Source organism: Dermacentor silvarum, chromosome 4 (assembly GCF_013339745.2).
Source record: "Dermacentor silvarum isolate Dsil-2018 chromosome 4, BIME_Dsil_1.4, whole genome shotgun sequence".
In the NCBI taxonomy this organism is placed as follows: domain Eukaryota; kingdom Metazoa; phylum Arthropoda; class Arachnida; order Ixodida; family Ixodidae; genus Dermacentor; species Dermacentor silvarum.
The window spans coordinates 38,938,210-38,961,207 of record NC_051157.2 but is presented as its reverse complement, the minus strand read 5'-3'; the positions used below and the strand labels follow the sequence as shown (position 1 = coordinate 38,961,207).

At 47.9% G+C, this 22,998-nt stretch overlaps 1 protein-coding gene across 1 annotated transcript in view; it reads right to left on the bottom strand.

Annotated features, from left to right (window-relative positions):
• The window catches only part of LOC119449828 (inverted formin-2-like), a 148,223-nt gene extending 125,478 nt beyond the window's left edge, over window positions 1-22,745 (bottom strand). The window contains 3 exon segments of the mRNA XM_049665458.1: window positions 5,799-5,971; window positions 7,523-7,798; window positions 21,746-22,745. Of these exon segments, the coding sequence (XP_049521415.1) occupies window positions 5,799-5,971; window positions 7,523-7,798; window positions 21,746-22,106 (810 nt within the window). The 5' untranslated portion in view covers window positions 22,107-22,745.
• Between the last annotated feature and the right edge of the window lie 253 nt (window positions 22,746-22,998).

The window sequence follows — 22,998 nt, the reverse complement described above, 5'->3', positions numbered from 1 at the left end:
TCTTGCGTGCCTTTTTTTCCGCTATAACGTGCATTTTTTCTCTGTAACTCACAAACGGCAGGCGCGTATGAGCGGTATACAGCGTTCTTGACAGGAAAGTTGATAGCGCAGAGTGAAAAAAAATCAGTAGCCCCTCCCCTGTCGAGGAAATGGGGGTAAGCGGAGCTTCTCGTGTGCTTCTTCGGTGTTGCTCCGAACGAATTGCACTGACGAGTACCACGTTGTGCTCGAACCACAACCGGTCACACGCACTGCAGCTGGCTCCGAAATTCCGGTTGAGAAACTCGCGTTGAAACCTGGACGTCGCACCGGGGAAATTGGCGCTAGCGTTGCCGAGGCATGCACTACCGTTGTCGGGTTCCTGGAGGACAAGATGAGGCTGACGTTTGGCCTCAACGTCGCACTCCCAGAACTCGGGGTCCACGGCTCCTCGCTGACGTTTCGCCTGGGCTTCTAAAGCCCTCACGCTATAATCGGCACGTCGACGACAAGCCCTTTCCCGAGGGGCGTTCGCGGCGCCGTTGATCAAACGCAGCCTGCTGCTCAGCGGAACGCACCACGCGCGGCCTTTCCATCCGTGCGCCGAAACTGATCTGAGGCGAGGGAAACCCGACGGAGCGCGCGCCAACCCCTTTCCTTCCCGTTTCCTCCCCGCGACACACCAAACGACCCTGATTGGTCGCGTGCGTCACGTGATCTGGCACCTGCGTAGTTTTCCCCGCACCTGTTCTTTCTTTCTTTCTTTTCCTTCCATTCATTCATTCATTCATTCATTCTTTCCTTCCATTCATTCATTCATTCGTTTTTCATTCATTCATTCGTTTTTCATTCATTCTTTCTTTCATTCTTTCTCTCATTCTTTCATTCATTTTTTCTTTCTTTCCTTCTTTCCTTCATTCATTGATTCATTCATTCTTTCATTCTTTCATTCTTTCATTCTTTCATTCTTTCATTCTTTCATTCTTTCATTCTTTCATTCTTTCATTCATTCTTTCTTGTCCCTGGATAATAGCCGCATAACCCTGGCTCATACCCGCATATGCACTGCGGGTATGCGCCACACGTGAGTTTTTGCATGACAACGCTACCTAAACTTGTAAGCCAATACAAATTTCGCTTGAAAAAGGTAACGCACTCAACGTAGATGACGATTATTGTTTAGGGGCAAGATAAGCCCCAAAGGCTGTAAATGATTTACGTTGTACGGGCGGGACGTTTCCTAGGCTATCTGGGAGAGAGGCATCTCCTAAAGGACGGGCCCACGGGCTTTTGTTTTAATTTTCAGTTCCCTTTCTGGCGTAAATAGGTGAAAAAATTTGGAGAACGCTTAAGCTTCGCCTTTAAGAGTAGAACGCGATAGCACTCAAAGATCCCTGGCTGCTTATCAGGCTTCCCGGCAACTGCAGCTTTTTAGTGTGATAGCAATTATACAGTACGGACACTCCAAGCAGATTTCTGCTGTCGTCGTCGTCATCGCCGTGAGGTTCCGTATAAAGTCCAAGGGCGATAAGATCGTGGCAGCGCGCCGTATGCTGCATGTGCAAGTGTGCGAGGGACGCGCACTTTCACGGAGAGCGAACGCACGGCGGGGAGCAAACGCGAAGTCCTCCGTCGCGCGAAAGGCCGTGGAGGGATGGAAGGGAGGGAGGGAGTTGTCTGCAGTTGTCTGCGCAGTCGTCTGCTGTCATCGAGTGTGATCTATTCAAGTTTGCTAGTGCGCGCTGACACCATGCTTGTTAATTCAGTTAGTAAGCGAATGTGTCCAAGTTCATACAACCGATAAAGCTACTATCCTTACTCCGTATAGCTCTCTACTAATTTGCTATCGCAATTGATGCTTCGCGTTTCGGGCGAAACTACGACTTTTTGTCCAACTTCGCCTGCGCGCGCGGCTGCCGTAGAGTTACTGTATAGGCTGGCTCCCTAAAGGGAGCCTATACAGTTATTCTAGGCTGCCGAGGAGGCGAGCGCCATCTGGATGGTGTTTTTGCAAGGAAGAAATCATGGCGCGGCGCTGCAGAAACGCTGGAAATGGGTTTGTGTTTGAGTTTCGGCGTAAGAGAATATAATCAATATACAATCCGACGTTATCATGTCTATAGGTTGTGGTTAAGTCGTACTTTACTATTTTTCTGACGGATTTTACTTTGAGAAATTCAATTTTGTTCACTAACGCCTTGCTCCACGCGGAGGTCCTGCGCGATCGAAGTGGTTCGGGATGATTATTTCCGCCAACGACGCCAGCGCGCCGCGCCCACGCGGACGCCGGATTTTCTACGACACGGGGCCCTTAACACTATCGCGTTAATACTTTAACGACACAACCCTCACCGCTTGATCGACGCACGGCGCTTCTATGTTTGCAATGTCTAAATCTGCTGAGGGACCCTCTTAAGATGCGCGAGCGCACGAGACAACCGTTCAATATGTTTGCTCAACGCCAGTCTCTAGTGTTTCGCATGTGCTGTGAAAATGTTTTTTGGGGAGATTCAATTTTGACCTAAGAGACTTCCCGCTGTTTCGAATATCACAACCACGCACGAAGTCACGTTACTTTCTGAACCGAAATTGAGTACCACGTAACTGCGCTACTGCTGTAAGAAATGGTCAAAGTTGTGTGAAAAATTCCTGCCCATTCATCCTTCCTTGTATATACAGTATTTTTTCTAGACAGCCTTACTAAGAAAACTAATAACTATGCAGACGCTTTTGGCATTTGGTGCTAGAGGATTACCACACGAGTGATGCGGGCGTAATGGTTATGCATGCAAAGCAATGCTAGCTGATTTTCTATGCCAGCATGGTTTCCAGGTAACCAACTGCAGACTTGAATTATGCGTTAAGGACATTTCCGCCGGTGGGCGTCAGCAGCCACGACATGTTTGTAACCGCCGACCTTCTAACCCAAAGGGGCCTGAAGGATCCAGGATGTATGCTTAATGGACTACGTTATCGTGCACATGCTGGAAAAAATGGGTTTCGTTTTACGCGCACACTTGGATGACATGACATTACCGCCCACCTCTCCACTGCATGGCCGTTTCGCCCTCTTAGAGATTTTATTTCCTTATCCGTACACGCTCGCGTTCCCACGCTCTGCTTACGGCTCGCTTTTATAGGCTTGAAAGTGAGATAAAGTTCAATAACTGAAGAAGTTAACCTAGATACAGGTTTTGAATGTTCCTCCAGGCGTAATTTATGATGAGGGATGAAACAAAGAGGGGCAGAAATTAACAAAAAACACAAACGTGCAACGCACTAGCACGCGAACTCAAGGTAGTTTACAGAGTATCGTTAAGTCCTATCCCTATTGGTGGCTCCCCATCCTGGTATTTCGTTCACCGGGTTGTAATCCGTGCAGCTGAAGGCCTCGAAAATTGTCCTCACGATGTAATCTTCAATCGCGCTTCTCCCTGCACGTGCCGGTACCTCACTGACATGTGATTGATGTATGAGAATACTTCGTCTGTGGCACTGAACGACTTTACAGAAGTACGGAAAACACACGCAGCGTCACACGTCGTGTCACTGTCCAGCTGGTCCGCTTGTTCACGAGCGACAGGTGCTGGGATTGGGTTTGCGCAGGAATGTTACGTAATGTTGTTTGTTCTCTATTTTCCCGATATCGAGCTTTCGATTTTCGAAGCTGCCGAGTTGAAAGCTGCCTTTATGAGCTCGACACACCCGTTGCATATAAATCGTGTAGAAGGCCTTGTCTGCCTACTTTTAGGCGGATGATTTCGCAGAGTCGGTAAACGGGTCCAAGTTCAATATACGCGCTGCAGCTTTGCAACTCGCTGGGTCCGTAAAGGTCGGAGGCTGTGGTAGATATACTAACGATGCAAAACTCCTAACAGAGTGACAAAACTCCCTACAGAATGATTGTGACGCGGGCAAGTTGGAAGTGATGCATTGTCATGTAACGCGCAAATGGACATGGACGACTAATGGTACATTCGACTGGTTCCTACCGTGCTCTAACTCCGTTCGCAGTCCAATCACGATTGGAGCCACAGAAAGTCCATCCCAGCCGAACGTTCACAGCTGCTCCCAAAGCAATCAGAGTAGCCACGTGATCGAGTTGCTTTAGGAGCTCGGTCGCGCTTCCAGCTCGCAGGTGAGAGCGCCTCCGAGCGCTCTAAGCTAGAACACGTCACTCTGAATGAACCAGCGAATGTGTTCCAAGCGTTCGAACAACCGAATGGAAACCGCACTGCGAGAGCGCTCTAGCTGGTCGAATGTACCATCAAGAATGACACAAAGGACGAGCGCTGTCTAACAACTGAAAGTTTATTCAGGGCATGTGCATCAGCCTTGCTTCGATAATGCTGTCAAAAGAGGAAACGGCGTTCATTGATGGTTCGTGTTTTTTTTTTTTTCAGTTCATATTAGTACCTTAAGGTATTTTCTTGACTTGCGGCCGCATTCATACAGCACTTTTTTTTTTTCTGTGCAAACTTTCAAGTGATCGATTGCGCTTGTCTTGTGTGTTTTTTATTATTATTATTATGAGTTGTCCTCTTCCCTTTGCGCGCTGTTTACAATGTCAAACTTACACAATCACGGCGTCTGCAATGCTATCACGTGACCGGACTTAGTCAAACCACCGGGTGAGGGGGGGGGGGGGGGGGGATGGTCGAAAGTGTACTGCCGAAAATCAAACGTAGCAAAGAATGGAGTTATAGGCCATTTTTTAAATGTTACCGTGCCCATTAAGTACCGACTAACTTTTTTGTTGCAATTTTAGGGAGACGCAGATTTGTTTTTACTATAACTTTTATAGGCGAATCAAACAATCTACTAGCCACATCAGGCATGTGGAGGTTGCATGGTTAGCGTCGCCTGTAGAAACAGCACATTCACTCGTTTAAAAAAAAAATTGTGTGATAACACGGATGCATTACCGCAACTCAGCGCTGCTTCTTACAAATCTTCAAAGGAATGCAACCGAACACAGAAGAAGAAAAAATCATGAGCCATTCCACTCTGTGAAGGTGGATGACCAGCGAAGCTCTTTAGTACGTAGGCGCGTTGCTCCTCGGGAGTGCGGACTATACGCGGCTTGCCCATTACGACGACAGAAGAGAAGTTAAATTCAAAATTGAGAATGGCAACTTGTCTTTCTTGTTTTTATATACATTCGCGTGGACGACGGGACCGCCGCGACGAGGAGCCGGAGGAAACTAGACATGCGTGACGTTTCGACGGCCCCGTCACCACGGGAGAGCGGAAGGAAACTAGATACGCAAGCGCTTGGAACAACGACAAAGAGAGGGCGGTGCGAACGTAGACGTGGCCGACACGAGTCGCACAGCGGCAAATCTTTGAGAAACCTTTATGATCTACCTGAGAGTCTACTGATCTTGAAAATGGTGTCTATTGATAACTGATCTACTCACAATATGCATATCCAAGTGATGAGACGTATAAGCTTTTGCATAGAATCAAAGGATTTTTTGCATCAAATTCGGGACCTGAGTTTTTGTTGACGCAGAGAAAAACAACACGGAACCCTAGCCATAAGCATCCGGGCCGTATAAAAAAAAAAAAAAAAACACCACGCCATGCCCCCCCTTCACCTTCTACCCTTCCTTTCCTCCATTCCCCGTCCATACCGTTCATCTCTGTGATTGGCTGTCTCGATCGTCTAAAGTTAACAGCAACTAACTCAGCCAAATTGGAAACCATGATTTAACACGCTCCTTAGCAACATACAAACTCGATTGCGCTTGTCATGTAGATTCACCTTGCGCACGCAGTCCCGCCAGAGAGCTCCCAGGAAGAGCATACCGTCTCACCTTGTTCATGACGGCAGCGAAGGCTTCGTAGTGGTTTCCGGAGGCCGTGAGTCCGAGGCTGAGCGCGTGCTCGTCGTCCGCCTCGCGGGTCGTCTCGAACACGTGGCACTGAATGAACAACTCGTCGTCGCCGGAACGACGCAGCGGTTCCACCAACTCCAGGAAGCCCAGCCCTGAGCGCGAAAAAGAGGGGCCCATAGACCAGCTGCGATAGTCTCATCACGTTTCCGCAACGCTTCTCGCCCGACAGTCGTATAGTCTTCCTATAAACGTAACAATCGTATCGTGTTTTCGAAAAGCCTTTACGGCACAGCCCTCTTACAGGCGAGGTACACAACACAGAATGCTTAGACGTATGCACTTGGGCACGGATGCGCATGATCCCTGGAATGACACTTTTTTTTTTCCTTCCTGTAGTTTTTTTTTTTTTTTTTTTTTTTTTTTTTTTTTTTGCTATTGCACTTGCCGCCGCAGCTCGGAAAGTAGACATATGGCGCGTCCAGTTGGTTGGCTGTGACAGAAGTTGGGCCGTCGTTCAAGCGAGCGGCCTCACGAGGCATTCGAGCGCCGTGCATACAGCATTCCAAAAGTGCGCTATCTCGACTACAGCTTGCAAACAATCCGACAATTGATGCGCGTCAGTGCTCGCAGAGCCGCGGCATGCGTGGCTTCGCCAACATGTGACGCCACGACGAAAAGAAAACAAAACAAAAAAAAACAAGGCGGTGCCGCAATAACTGAATCGGGAAGGCAAAACACAGATGCGCGGGAAAAGTGAATTTCGAAAGGGACGCGTTAAAGCCGTTGTGCTTTCGTATCAAACAACTTCTGACAGACAAGGCTGCGTGGCATTCACTGACGCGAGGACGACAGTTTGCGTGAATATGCGGCGCTTCATTCCGAGCAGTGTCTGTTTATCTCTTAGCAACAGCGTATAGAAAGGCGAAAGCGACCCATAGGCTGCAATGATTTTATAAAAGAGGAGGAGCAGTGAAGGTTATGATGAGAAAGAATCAAAGAAACTGAACGACACTGTCCAAGACGTGGCGTCTGCAAAGCGGTTACCTTGTATTCCACTGCTACCGTCTCAGGCTTGCGTTTTGCAGCATCGTATTTCATTGTACGCCGACAGTGAACAAAGATGGCCACACTCCATATATTATAGTCCTATAGAAAGCAGAGTGGCTTGTATACGAGAACTAGACGGACGCCAAGTTCAAATGAAACTTCTATAGGGTGCGTCGCCGGAAACTGCGCTATATAGTTATGATATCTCTTAGGATGCTTTGAGCAGTCATAATACGTTGTATCTAGATGTACTTGCATTGTACGGCTTTAGTACCGCGGAACGCCTCACTGAAATAGTAGTTTCGTCAATATATCACTGCGGAAACCCCTTAGCCCTCCGGTGAGCCCGACACAGTCGCTCGTCCCCGTGACTGGGGAGTCATAGCAGGCCAGAAACGTCGCACCGGTGCAATACACCGAACGGGCACTTCGCCACTGTGGTTGCGCAGACATCTCGGAAACGGTTCGGCGCAGGCGCAATGGCGCGGTGTTCTCTTCGCGTATACTATATAGAATAATGTATTTGCTTATTATTGACGAAACGTGCTCCGAGTAAGCTAGAACTGGTGCGCGTTATATCGGATTGAAATTGTAGTGTCAAAGACAGTGGTCGGTCGAAGATAACCCGTGTTGCTGTTGAGAGCGTATATACTCACCAAGAAGCTGGTTGCGCAGGCGCAGCCGCTCGCGGAACTCGTCGGTGCTGATGAGCACGCAGTTGATGAAGGCGAGTACGGTGGCGGCGTAAGGCAGCACCTCGGGGTGCGACAGCTCGTCGACGAGCACGCTGAACCGGTGCTCCCTGCCCGTGGAGGCGCGCAGGTGGTCGAGCGCGTCCAGCGCCAGAGCCTGGCCGCCCGGCGCGTACACGCACACGGCCGACAGGAGCTCGAGCACCTGCTTGCGCACCACGCGGTTGGGACTGGCCAACGCTGGAACAGGGAGAAGGGATACGCACTTAATAAGCGCTCCAATCAGTTATTTCATTTCCTCAGACGCGACAAAACATGGGGAACAAGAATCGGAAAAGCAAAAAGTTGACAGTCACTTTAGCGTACGCTAAAGAGGATAAAGGCGAAAGCCTGCGCGCTCTCGAGACATTCATTAAATTACTTGACATTCTCACTCGCATGCGTCGTTACTTCCTATTGTTTTCTCCAACCAAAGGTCATGAGTTCGAGTGCCTTAATTAACTTTGCCTTAATTAACACCAGAGGTCGTGGGTTCGACTCCCACCAAAGGTCATGAGTTGGACCATCAATTTTGGTGACATTGAATTTTCCGGGCGGTCAAACTTTAGACCATCTAACCATCTCACCATTTAAGGCTTTCGCCTTAATAACAATTATCACAAGAGATTATGGCCCACGGGGTTCAAGCCTGAGCCAATTTCTGCATGTGCGCTCCCGCGGTAAACTGCTGTCGTTGCCTTTACCTTCACCTAACAGCACCATCTGCAGCGACTCGGTGGCTATTAAGTTATGTTGCTGAGCCTGAAATCACGGGTTCGAATGTCAGCCGCGACGACTGCATACATAAAGGGACGGAATGCAAATAACGCTCGTGCACTGAATTTTGGGCTTACGTTCAAGAACACCCAGCAGGTCAAAATTAAATGGGGCCCTCTGCTACTGCGTCTCTCGTGCCCCTTTTGTTGCTTCGTGACGTTAAATTCATTCATTCATTCATTTAAAGTCAGCCATTCGATACGTTCCCTTGGCAGTCAGTCCTGTCCTAACTGCTGAACACGCCGGTTCTCGTCAGATAATGAAAGCTAAGCAGCATTGTGCTTGACAAGTCCTTAGGAGGAATACCACCTGCGAACACGAAATGTAGATGAACAAAGTGAAAAGTGGAGCTTTAGTGCACCGTAGATAAACAAAATCTTATCCATGCATTTGGTGTAGTGAAAGGTTCAGAAGTGGATAACATTTTGTTTGTCTACGGTGCCATAATTAAAGCTCCAATTTCAACTTTGTTCATTTCATGGTGCTCACCTGCTGCGTTTTATTTATTTTTTTTTTCTTAGTTTGTGTGCTAGTGTATGAAGTAGCATGCCAAGGCTATTCCTCGGCTAACCTCTCCGCCTATCATTAAAACTTCTCTCACCGGCGCACACTTGCGTTTTTGACATACTGGCTGATGCATACGGTTTCCTCGTGATACATTCTTGGAATTCGCAATTTGTGTTTGCGGTGGGTGGGTTATGAGGTGTGAATAGCGTAAAATGGCAGTGCGCGTTCAAGAGAATATTGCCCTAGGCTAGCGGTCGGGCCTAACGCAGCAGCAACATTGTGAGGAGTTTAGTTGGGAGCCCTGAATGAAAAATACCACATCTTTTTTTTTGTCCACTACTGTAAATGGAAACAATTCAGGAAAACCGAGTAACGTTAAGTTGCAGATACCGTTGTAGAACATGATGTAGAGTTCAGTACGAAAGAAGGTGAAATTTACGTTGAGCTGCATATTCTTAATAAAGAAAAATGGAAACGAAAGTGGAAGAAAGGACAACGTGTCAGCGGTGGGAGCCGCACCCACAACCTCCGCACGACACGTGCGATGGCAGCCGGCTGTTCCTCCGTCTTGCTTCTATAGGATATATATCCCGTGTTTGTAAAGTGAAGCCGCTATTGAAGTGTCTTCATTGTTCGGGTTAAGTCTGAAGGCGACTGCACATAAACTATAGCCCTATATCCCTCGAAGGATTAACCAGTGCCACTCACAACCATGGCGACAGCACGGTTGCGAGTGAATCTGACAAAACCTAACCTAAATCAAATCGGACAGTACGCAATGCCAATCTACAACCATTGCTGAGAAATTGAGAATGTTCCACTTTCCAATAACGCATTTCATTAGTTCACATTATCTTTACGAGACGTTCATTCCTGCAATGGCAGCAGTTTTTCCTCTTTTTTTTTCTTTTTTTTTTTCTTTTTGCTCAATGCTTACTGGAAGCTTTCCAAAGGATCACGCGGCTCTCTGCGAGGGTCCGTCCAATTGTGCGTCACGTGGCCATGCCCGGCAGTATAAGCTTCAAGTGGGAATGTGCGATCATATGTCACCGTGGAGTGCAGTACACACACATTCTGAAGATACGCTTCCGCAAGAGGGCAGCGAACCGATTTTTGTGCTATAAAAGCCAAGCTATCTCCAAGGGGCCTGGAAATCTTATCTGACCCGTTTGGTCACTCCGAGCGAGTCGTGCTGCTTATCGTGGGACTCATCGGCGTGCCCCGGCTCCTTGAAGATCCCAAAATGAAGTTCTCTTTATAACACTCTTTACGAAACGGTATTTTTACTTATACGGAATATTATGTTACACTGAACCAAATACTAGTACGCAATGGCAATCTACGACCATTACTGAGAAATTGACAACACGGCATACGTGGAAACGCGTTCATTTTTTACTGTCAGAAGTTTCGGCTGGCGGGCCAGCCTTTGTCAGTGTGACGAAGGCTGGCCCACCAGCCGAAATGTTTGACAGTAAAAAAAGAAACCTGTTTCCACGTACGTCATGTTTATTCTCTTATTATGCAGGGTGTTCATTTTTTAAGTTTTACGAAAGTTTTATAAGCCGCCTGTGGCAGGTAGCATAATTCTTATCATTGAGCTGGGTTATTCGATGAGACCGACATTAGTAGCACGAGAAATCGAAACACATATTCAACTAATTAACAAAAAATTACTAATTAACTTAGTTAATTACTTTTAATGCTTTTACAATTTACAATTTTACGATTTACTTCTACAGATTTAATGATGTGACTGAATGGTTATTTCGTCCCCGTTTTTCTAAATCTTTCTATAAATCTTTGCTTAGTTCGTTCCCTTATTATTATCTTTCTTTGTTAACCTTACTAGTTATGACTTTGGGATAGCCAAATAGCCTCTTTAGTAGCCAACTTTCCCACTTGGTCGCAGCCAATAGGCAACAGCGGCCAGCAACCCAGCTTAGCTTTCCGATCAACGAATGCATATTTCATCGCTTCACATATTTTAGCGCAGCGGAAATGCGTTTCCTCCTTCTCGCTCATTCCGCACTATGTGCACGATGAGCAAACAATGGAAGACGAGAAAGCAACCACGTGCGCACTCATTGCTTGTCCAGCAAGATGAGCTATCTATTGTATGCACTTGGTTGCCGCTCAAGCTGAGAGTCTCGTCGACGGGCTTTTGCACTGAAGGCTTTGTCCACGCAAAACAATGAACATAAGTAAACGAAGAATATGGGAGGCGCGTTGCACTTTGGTCGCGAAGAGAGATACGTAGGCACGTCGGCTAAGCCACTAATCAAAGCTGAACGTTAATAACATGCAATAATTGGCCCCGCCGGCGTCTCCTTTTTATTTTTTTTATTTTTTTTATTTTTCATTTTTCGCAAATTCGGCGTTCGCATCTGCTTACTACTTGAAAATACTGTTGTTGTTTTTTTTTCGGAGGGGGCTCGGAATGGGCTCACGTGAAAAGGCGTGTGACCACTGTCTTCCTTTCTGTCTGTCTGCCTCTGTGCACGCGTGTGTACTTGTGCATGTGTGCAGTGAACGCAGCTGCATTTCAGTGACTCTGGGTTTCTTTTCATAAACCTAATGCGAATGAGTCTAGCCACAAGACGGGCCGAGACCGCCCGACCCGTGAGCGTTGACATAAACTCGGTGATCCCAGGTGTTCCCTCCTGTTCACATCGTATACTCTCCGGTTGCGTCTTGGTAATTCCTTCCAGTTGACGCCATATAACTCTTCCAGGATGTTCTTCAACAAGCGCAGTAGGTCATTGACATCCGGTACAATAAAAACCATGCGGATGCTCACGCCAACGTCTCCTGTTGTATCCACCCATTTGCTACTGAGTTGCATTACTTTTTTTTTTAATATTGCTAAAACTACTACTTCGGGCAATCCGTACAAAAATTTCCATTCCCTTTTCTTTCCCGCCTAATTATCGCTCTCTCTTTCTCACTTTTTTTTTTTTCATGTATCAAGTGTTAAGTATATCGATTCATAGCTCCAAGGTCGTCATTTCATTTCCGTCAGGGTAGACAACCTTTCTAAGGTAGTCAAGCTGAGTCAACCTATAGCCTCATGCATACGTACGGATTGACCAGGTCTATATATCTGATCATTGTTCAGGCCGACTGGCTGAACTCATCAAGCCGGCCTGCTTCGCTTTCGTCAACTTCACACAAACACCCTGCGCAGTGACAGCGGAAACAGCCGCACAAGCGAGTAAAGAAAAAAGAAGTCACGCTGAAAGTGCGCTAAGTGGACGGAAACAAGAGTGAGTGAGTGAAATAACTTTATTGAGGTCCAGAGAAGACGCAGGGGACACCCCGCGCCACCCGGCTAGTCCCACGTAGGGACCGGCCAGCCGAGCTTGACGGCCCGATCGCGGGCACTCTGGACGGCCAGGGTTTGGTCGTTGAGTTCGGAGCTGCCCAAAAGCGCAGCCCACCTATCCTCGCTGAAGGCGGAGCCGATGGCTTCACACTCCCACAACACATGGTTAAATGTTGCCGTTAGTCCACAGGCAGGGCAGTCCGCACTGGGATACCTTTCAGGGTATATAGCGTGAAGAACCGCAAGGTTAGGATACGCACGAGCTTGTAAAAGTCGAAGGGTCACCGCCCGCGCCCTGCATAAGGCAGGGTGCGGGAGGGGGAATACCCGTCTTGACAGATAATAATGCTTAGTGATTTCATTATACGTCATCAATGGAACAAGAGTGACGAATTCTCATAGAATACCACCGATCTGACAAGCAGCGTGTTCACTTGCGTAACCACTTGAAAGTTCTTGACGGACGCCCTCTATCTGTGAGACGCCGTGTTCGTGACCTGATAAGCAGAGGCATGCGTCAGCGCCCTTGGCGACTTTTTATTGGATAACGATTTCATGGACTAGACTACCTCCAAGTAACCGTTTCGTGTTGGTTTAGTGCGAGTTCCGTGTTATGCAATCCGCTTATTAAGTTTATGGACAAGTTTGGATCTGACTTATATTTGATAAGAGTTGTGTGGGATGCTCCCAATGTGAGTGACTGTACTGAATAACTATACGTTGCTTCTGTTACTGGTGCCCGTGGTCACACAACTAGTGTTTGGGACGTGTGTTATAGTTTGTGCAGTTTGTTGTTATTTTGATCTTGTTTTCCTTTTTTCCCTTTCTTTCCTGAGTAGTGCTAGGGATTTTGGGATAGATGGTCCGAAAGAGAACTATCTTAGCATTTTTCTCTAAAAGGTTTGTTGTTGTCATTGTTGTACCTGAAGGTTCATGGCATACTCTATATATATCCACAATATGGAATTGACAATGACTCACATGCTTATCAAAGCGAACAAAGACGAGGTGAATTCAGATGTCTAGGCGTTGTAACATACACATGATAAGTTTCATATCGAAGTATGGCGCAGAAAACATTTCAATGACAGAACCCAGGAACAGAGGCATCAGACCTACAGTATTACAGGAGCAGATAGAGCCAGAACAAACAATGGGAAGCGGAGTTCGCGATAAAGCTTTTCTTAAAACACAGAATCAGACGCAAACGTTCGCATTTGTCCCTTGTTTCATCTTATTCACTTCCCCTTAGTGATTTTACAACGTCACAATACGCAAACTAGTCCAAGTACACACCCTATAGTTAAGAGGTAGGTATAGGTACTCGCGTGACTCTTAAACCGACGTTTCCTCAGAACGTTAGTTTCCTTCAGCTTCCAGCAACCAACGCGTGCGCCGACCAAATCGTTTTACTCGCGGCAAAACGTTCTTGGCTGCCAGCAGAGATGGATCAGCAATGTCGTAACACTCACCACCGGTCACGATTTCCTCCTCTTTTTTTTTTTTTTTTTGGTACCAACAGTTACCTGTGCGCGCATGAGCTATGCTGTAAGTGAACGGATGCAACTCGGCATCATGCTTGTATTACGGTATATAGTGTCGCGTAATTGGGTATGTGCGCTCAGACTCGGGCGATAGGAAATCGGTGGGGCGTTCTCCTCGTGAGTGCGGACCACCGGGGGACTTCCGGATGTCCTCCATGCCAGTGACGCGTTGAAAACATCCGCGCGTCTTTCCAGTGATGCAGTACGCTTATGGCAGCTGCTACTGCCCTTGAAGCCTTGTTGAGCAAACGCGTAACAGCAGGTGTGCAAGCTACTGCAATGCAACTTGTTTTTTTAAAGGGCACTAGCGTACACTACGCTGTACATGCGATCTCATTCAAGGCAGATATATGTCGTTGCTGCGAATACAATGTGCCGAACTCAGCGCTATGCAAGCTGTTTTCTTGTGCGTGTGCGTGTGTGCGTGTACGTGCACGTGCCTGTGAGCGCGTGTGCGTGCGGCGTGCGTGCGCATTTCTTTTTCTTGTTTTCTTTTCTATTTGTTCGGGTAATTTATTAGACCGTGCACCAGCGGGAAAGCGAACACACGAAATTGAAGTGAATGCGAACAAGTACGTGTCATGGACATAACGACAATTTGTGAACTTCATGGCGCATTGTAGTATGCGAAATCACGAACTTATGGAGTCCTTCCCTTACGCCATTTACGGTACATAAGCGAGCATAGCAAGTAAATGCCCGGATTAAGAGGCAGGTGGCTTCCATTCAGAAGAGTCGCTCGAATTCAACACATAAGAGGAAGATGAGCCCTACCAGACGGAACGCCGCCGTCAGTGTTGTGGAAACAATTTAACCGATGTATCGATGAATTTCGTTCATTCATTCATTCATTCATTCATTCATTCATTCATTCGAGTTACGTCCCAAAACTACACCTTGGCTTCGAGAAACGCTGCCGCGGGAGTAGCTATTTTAACCTCAGGATTAATATTGACCACTGCGATTGGACTTTCCTAACAGGAACTCCTGCCCACTGAGAAGCCACCTGCAACAGCTTGCCTGCTGAAGAGTTAGACAAACATTTAACCCATGCACGCCACCGGAAACTTCATAGGAGTTGCTTTTTTTTTTTTCATAAGGGTTTCTTTGTTCTGTCTTTCGTTAACACAAACAACCTTAGTCAGCGCGCGGGCCCCCTTGCACTCCGCGTACATGTGAATGTGTCCGGCAGTCTAAACCATACGTGACCTCGTTCTTAGCCTCACAACGCCGCGGTCTCCAAGCAACCGCGGTGGGAGCCCTCAAACATGCATCTTTGTGTCCCCAGCAAGCAGTAAAGCCCTCGTCGCAGAGAGGTGTAAAAATAAGCATCCATGCTTTAACGGCTAGTATACGGTGCGTTATGGCTTCAAGACGACACTGGTATGCGGTACTGGGGCCCTCTTGGACGATTACAGTGGGGAGAGAGCTGGGCAGTGTCATTGCTCAGGAGAGAACCGACTCGCTTTCAAAGCTCACTAAAAGTGGCGAGCAAGGCAATTGCAAACCGCGCCTTTGAAGCATTGCTGGCATGTTTTCGAAGTAACTGAAAATCTACCACATGCTTCCAGCACGTAAACCCATCGTTCGAAGTCGGGGGTTCGGTTCCGGCTGCTGCGGCCCCATTTCGATGAGAGCGAAATGCAAAAACGCTCGCGTGCTTAGATTTAGGTGTCCGTTAAAGAACCCTGGGTGGTCAAAATTAACCTGGAGTTCCCCACTACGGCATCCCTCATAATCAGGTCGTGGTTCTGGCACGTGAATCTCCAGAATTTTTTTTTCTGGCACGTAAAGGAATACCTCTTAGAAAGTATGAAGGTTGAAGTGCGAACAGATCTAGCAGGCAGTTACAGGCGTTTGCTCATAAACGAAAATTCACTAATTCATTCACTAATGCAATTTCTACACGAGGAGATCCTCCCCGATTCTATTTAATACACATCCGTGCAGCGGGAGCAAGCTGCTCGAAAAAGAAGTATGTAGCTTGGAGAACAGTTACAAGGTAGTTTAATTTGATGATAAAGTTCTTCTGACAATGCCAAACCTGGCGTCATCAGCGTGATCGTGACGTCGTGACACGGACCATACCAGGATGACGTCGTGTGGCAATGAGGCTACGGATGATGACGTTGCTCGTGGCAAACTAAACACGAATACTGCGCGCGCTTGTGGCGGCGCGTAACAGCCGCAGCGGTCGTAGGAACGGAGTGATCCGGTGTATAATGACGTCATCGCGAATACACCACCTAGATCTCAAAACCGAAACTGAATCGAAAAAACAAGTAGTATAGCGAATCATTTACGGCGCTCTGACACCTACTGGTATGTTTTGTAGGATTTAGAGGGCTTGGGGCTACATTTAAAGTAAAAGAAGATGAATGAACAAACAAACAAAGTACAAGATGTCCTATCGGTATACTCGTTTAAGGTTCCCAAGTGTATGCGCCGGAAATGCGAGTTTACGTATGTGTATACGTCTTCTTGCCTCTCACGCTCTTTCGTTGAAGAACTATACATGCATTGGCGCGGTCAATGTTACTATAGCCACACTGACAAGACGAACGAGAACGATGTGCACACATTTCGGTCAATTGCGCTTATGTACGTCGAGTCATCATTCGTTTTGTCCGTGTGTTTCTATAGTGACGTTATCAGTGCAAGTATACCTGCAAGTACCGCATGCGGACCATCTGTCATTACACTGCAAGCAATGTGTATGCAGCCCGTATTATAGTTCACTGGTACAAATGTCACATATAAAAACAGCGATAAAGTGGCACGAGAGATACTACTAGCCTTCACCATCGAGGAAAACGGTAAAATATGTGTCAGCGCTCCGCCCCTGACAAAGAGGTAAGAAAATTATATTCACAGCAAGATTGGACAACAGCGAATGTGGACACATGTATCCGCATATATTTAAATGCGTATGCATTTCTATGCCTGTCCAACGAAACACATGTCCGTCCGTCACGTAAGACGAATGCAATGGCTCATACCCCCGTAAGGCTGAGGCTACAAGCGTTCAGCAAAGTGAAGCGAACAGTGCATACATTCATTGAAATCACCCATATAACACACAGAACACCATACGTTTCAATAAAGAACAAGCTCAAAACAACCATCCGAACCACCAATAATGAATTGCATATCCCCCTCAATAGTTGTGATGGTTTTGCAACAGCTTCACTGGACATCAACTTTCGCAGGTTGATAACGACCTATAAGGGTTGATAAGGGTCGGATGTAGTCCGATAAGGTTGATAACGACCGCTAAAGCTTGATAAGTGTTTATGCTGGTCGGAACAAGTTTGATAAGATTGACAATGACACCGCGCTGCGTAGAGATGAGCAAGTGGCGCAATGCTTACGCATACTTAGATAACTCCGGTGGAGCTTCTGCGCAAATTTTGGGTATGCGTTTTCGTCATAAGTCTCATATAGGGTGTTTTTTTTTTTTTTGCTACACTAAATTCTTTAAATTCCATGTGGCAGACAGCACAATTCTAACCCATGATCCCGATGGGGCGACCATTGCTTCTACGTGAAATCAAAATCCCTAACTGAATAGTAAAGATAATTAAGCTGATTAACTTTTAAACTAATTGCTTTACGGCACATCTTTCAATCTACGAAATGTAACTAGTGGGTATGCAAGGCATATCGACTTGGAACGAATTCTGAGGATGGCACCGGTTTCGATATCTGCGCCGTCAAACTTACTGAAAAAAAATGTATTGTTGTTAGACTTACTTCTTTAATAAAAACGCTGTGCATTGACGCACAAAAATAACTGAACGCCAACGCATTTCGTCGGACACATTAAAAATGAATGTCTCAAAACTGGCGTAGTCCTGAGAATTTGTTCTAAGTCGATATGCCTTGCATACTCACTAGCTACAATTCGTAGGCTGAAATATGCACCGGAAAGTAATTAATTAAAACGTTAATTAGCGTAACCATGTCAATTAGTGAAATAAGTATTTTGATTTCTCGTAATGGCTGCCTCATCGAGTAATTGAGATCAAGGGGATAGAATTGTGCTATCTGCCACAGGCAATTTTTTAAAATTTGGTGCAGCTGAATAAAAAAAATGTGGTTGATCCCTCTTATATAGGAATCGGTATAGAACACGAAAGTGAAACGTGTCTTCACAGAAGTAGTGTAATGCTTATTGCACATTGATATATAATGTCTATTGGTGTTTTGTGGCTAAAGCGCCCTTAGGCGTTGATGCACCCACGCTGACGCCTGGTGGCACGTCTCCTCCATCACGACTACCAACGTCGATGACCATGAGCAACCGTCGTGCATATGGAAGCTGCACTACGCTGCACACGCTAGCACAACGCGAAAGACGAAGCACGTAACTGACACACTAATACAACGCGCAAGACAAAGCACGTAACTGAATCGTCACCGAGTCAAATCAGCGCGTACAGCGCGTCGTAATTGCAGCCTCCGCGATCAACTTCAGAAACATTTTCAGAGCTAATTGCGGAGGCCACGCTCCGCTGTGCTGAGTACGGTGAACGCCACCTAGGTGGCGTTGGTAGTGCTTCTTGATGCCAGCGTCCCTTCGAATGCTGGCATCGAGGCGTCGTAGTGCTGAGACCACCGAAGCGTTCACTGTCGGTGCGCGTTAGTGTCATAATGCAGTACTTCTCTTTTCTGCTCGTAGGCGGCGGCACCGCCCCGAGCAAGAGCGCCGGTACACGGAGGAGTGTTAGATATATAAGGCGCGTCTGTGTAGCTCTCTGCAAATGCGTTTGTGGCGCAATGGGTTAAACGCTCGGCGATCTATCGTCGCGGACCGAGAGGTCGTGGGTTCGATTTCCAAATTTTGCATGTTTGTGGAACTTTTTCTTCTGGTTTCTTTCTTTGTATTATGTTCTATGACGTATTTCCGTGACGGAAATACGTCAGTGAAGTCTTGGTGGACCCCGGCATAAAACACTTTCGTGTTAATAAGATAAATGTATATACATTTGAACGTCACTAAACATTAATTGGTAGTTCAGCAATGTGTCGTCTTCCTTTGGTGTTGCCTAAATAAGTGTCTGCATATTTCCCTGAAAGTATGAGACAACTAGCTCAGCTGAGAACCACCGTGACTGCATAGTTATGACGTGTACTCTAGTAGCTAGCATATATAAAGCAACTTTCTTGGAATGTATCCCCATGACGAACACCCCTTCCAGGTCGTAGGTGTCGATGGAATGCCGGCACCGCAATAAGAAAACAGGCACATTTTGAAATTAGGCGTTATATGAACGAGCTGATGTGGCGATGAAACAGCCTACACACCAAATTTCGTAGAAGGTACAAACATGTAATCTCTTACATATTTATGTGAAACACGCGTGCGCTTTCATGAAAGTTAGACGCGATAAGCTTTAACGGCAGAGCACACGAAGGACGTCGGAAGCGTTTTTACATTAACAGTGTGAAAGTTTGTGTTTTTCTTCACTTTGATTCCTAACACAGAAAGATTGCAAAACTAGTTGGGAGGAAGCTTTTGCTCGGGAGCTCTTATCTAACTAAGTGGGAAAGGGGAAAATATGTTTCACGTTGGGCCTTGGGCCGATTTTGATGAGGTTTGGTGTAATTAAAAAGAAAAGTTAAATTTAGTAATTGTAGGAAATATATTTTCCGTTTGTACCATATATGTTTTCACTAAAGTTCCTGAAAACTGCAACTTTCAAAAGCTCAAGTATCAAGTTCGCTGAAAGACATATTTTTCACAAATAAGACACACACAAAAAAAGCCCGTGTCGTCGTCTATGTGTCTTCCTTTTTATGCCGTGTCTCGTTCGAGGCAAATACGTCTTACAGCCGATGAACAATTATACCGAGAACTCAGTTCTCATCAAGTTCGCAATTCTATTACTCGGCAATTAAAAACGATACCACGATTTTGTAAACTGCACCTACTAATACATCCAGAGCGGGCAAAATTGATGTATTACACTCCACCGTGAAATGTATATACCACAATATTGAGAGTAGGACTTCAGCAACATCCTCGTAAGCCATGTAACCACTTTACGAAAGCTCCAAATTCATATCAGATTTGTCCGCCTGAGATGCTCTAACTGATGCAGTTTACAGAGCTGCGATATATGTTTTTGGTGCTGAGTTACAAATTTGTAAACTTCGTGTTTATACTTTTTTGACGCTTGCCAATTTTCGGTAACATTGTAAAAAAAAAAAAAAAAACATTGAGGTCGCAAATTAAAATTCTGCTTCCTACGGTTGCTATAATATAACTCTCTCCCCATGCAACAAATGTTAGTCAAATTGGTCTAGCGGTTAATTGTTTCATGCCAGCATTTCGGCGTTTTACATCTATTTGAATAGGCGGAATCGGAGTTTACCCTGAGCTAAGCTAAAGGCAGGGTCCTTCAATACTTTCTGAAGAACCCTGCTAAAGGTTTCTCTTAAGTAGTTAGAGGCTGTAACAAAGCACTTTCGCGGTGCTGTAAGTTGAAGCCGTGCATGGCGCACATCTGAGCAAGGTAATCATAACCTGGCAGCAGATCGTGGATTCAAAGTAATAGGCCAAAAAAATGTGACTCGCGTGTCTGTGTCGCCGCTGATCCTGCGCACAAGTATCGCCTGTCATCCCAGCGGCCACGCCCAAATATCGCTTTTTCCCAACTCATCCGATCTCGAGCGCTCAAGACAAATAAGGAAACTTTTTAACAATTGGCGGAATTTAACCTGGAGACCCTACCTCCCACATCTACGACGTGAAATAACGGGGAAATTATTTAAAATGAAGGCTGCATTGGGCCTATGAAGGACATGTGTATTGAGGGTGTCGCGATTAATTACGGCATAGGCAATCGCAGTAGACGGGCACGCCTTCTACCTCTGCGTGCAATCTTCACCGCGGTCGCGTGATTCGCTCACCCGACCTTGTGTTCTGCTGAGAAACACCACAGCCGCGATCTGAGCCGACGAGACGGATAAACTTAGGATAAACGAGGGGCCGTTAGCACGTTCTAGTGCAATCATCTAGAGACTTCAACGACGACCCTCGCAGTGAAAGAAGCCGCACTATTAGGGGGTACAAAAACGCTCAATTATACGTCCGGTCTCGCTCTCCAACACAGCGCAACTTCGCTCCCGTCGGGCGAGAACGGCGGCGCGGCTCGTGTCAAAGCAGCAGCAGCGTCGCGCGTAACCGAGCTCGCTATTGCAGCGAGTACGTCACGCGCTAGCTCGCGCGTGCTCGAATGCGCGCGCGAAATAAAGGTCTCTGGGCCGGACCGCGTGGACCGCCAGCTGTGGCAGCTGGCCGCAGCGCCGGCGTGTTTCGGAGAGCGCAGCTGCGCGCCGCCGTAAATCGCTCGGCTGCCTCAGAGGGAGCGAAAGAAAATGCGCCCGGCCGAGCTGTCACTGAGGGCAGCAGCGCGCGACGCAGCTCAGCTAGCCCCGGTATCAGCTGATGAGGTCGAGAGCGCCAGTCGCCCGTTGTCCGCTCTCGCAACTTAGCGCCTAATTGCGACACCAGACGTCGTTCGCGACGTTTTAACCCACTTAGCTCGCCGAGTTTGGCTTGTCGCAATGCAGGCAAGGAAACTTGACAGGGGGCGTGCTCTGTCCACGCGTGAGGGCGTTCCGCTGCCTCCGCCGTCTCTGATGAGCCGTAATGAGCACCCTGTAAACAACCCCACAGCTGCAGAGTGGCGAATCCTCGAGTGCTAAGGACAGGCAGTCTGCATCAAGAAAACAAGCCAGTGGCCGGATCCGAAGACTGCGCGCTAAAATGACAACGAAGAGAAAACAGACCCGTTTCGGTAGCGTGTAACGTCTGCTCCTTAGTTTTCCTTTGCAAGTCATCGAGCACCGATAGTGGCATTGAACACAGCGCGTGGCTGCGGACTCTTAAAAATAAAACAAGACAGTGCACTCCATCACCTCCTGCTGCAGGCTTGCAGGAGCGCGCGCGCGGTCGAGGAAGATGCACGAGTCGGTGGGGGAACTCACCTTCGGCCAACTTGCGGGTGTAACGCGGCTGCCTCACAATGTGGTCCAGTCCCGTGCGCGCGTTCATCAGGGCGCGCAGACACTCGACGCAGTGCAGTTGCAGCACGGCGTCCTGGAAGGACGCTTCGTGGTGACCGCTGAACGCGTCCAGCGCGCTGAACAGGGCGTCCAGGCCGTCCAGCTCCAGGAAGCGCGTCATCCACGCCGAGCTGGCGCGGCCCAGCTCGCGCTTGACGATGGTGAGCCGCGTCAGGTCGGCGCTCGTTAGCAGCTTGACGCACTCGTCGGGTTCCCATGGCCCGTCGCTGGGGCCGGAACCCAGCCGCGAGCGCGAGGCCAGGCTACGCCACCGCAAGGACATCTTGGGTGACGCGCGCTGCGCGGCCCCCGCGCGCGATGCGGTGTGCACGAGCCGAATAGGAGCGAGGCGGCGTCGCGCGATCGGCGGCAGCAGCAGCAGCAGCAGCAGGCGCTACGATCCGTCCGCCACGGCCGCCGGCGATAACAAGCGCGCTTGTGCGGACAGCGCACAGGTGCCTCTGGCGGCGTGCAGGGCCGAGCCGGCTCGCTTTTGTCACCGGGAATCCCGTATAAAACAGCGACGTGCAACGTGCCTTCGGTGACAGGTTCATCCGGCGCTTCGGAGCGGCCTTCCTCGAGTCTCCGGCAAGATGCAACAGTTGGAGAAGACGACGACGACGACGACGCGGCCGCATGCGCCTGCAACACGTCTAACCACCGCCCGCTGCTGTGGCTGCCACTGGAGGCACTGTTATTTCAAAGGGCCGCGCGGCGCGGAAACCGGTCTTACGAGATTGCGTCGTCGCGGGACGAAGCTCCGTCGCTTTTCTAAACAAGCCACATGTTGCGAGCTGCTTGCGCTGGGTGCGCCGGGAGCGCCTCTGTAGCCGGAGGAGCTCTCTGTAAACACATGTGGCGAGATTCAAGACCGGCGTCTGCATTCGGCGAAGACGCCTCCAATGGCTTCGCGATAGACTTGGTGACAGGTCGGCCGGGCCTCCGCGGAAACGTAACAATGTTCGTCATCATTCAACCTGATTGTCATCGGAAGCACTGAGACGGAACTTGGCTGATTTTGCTTCCTCAGAACTCAACAAAAGAATTCACGTGTTCATAGCGCGACAATCGACGTTCTGGTTTTACGTTAACAGCTTCAGCGCATATGCAGCACTAGCCACCTTTATCGACTTCCGTGATAGGAAAAAAAAAAAAAAGAAAATGGCATAGGGGGC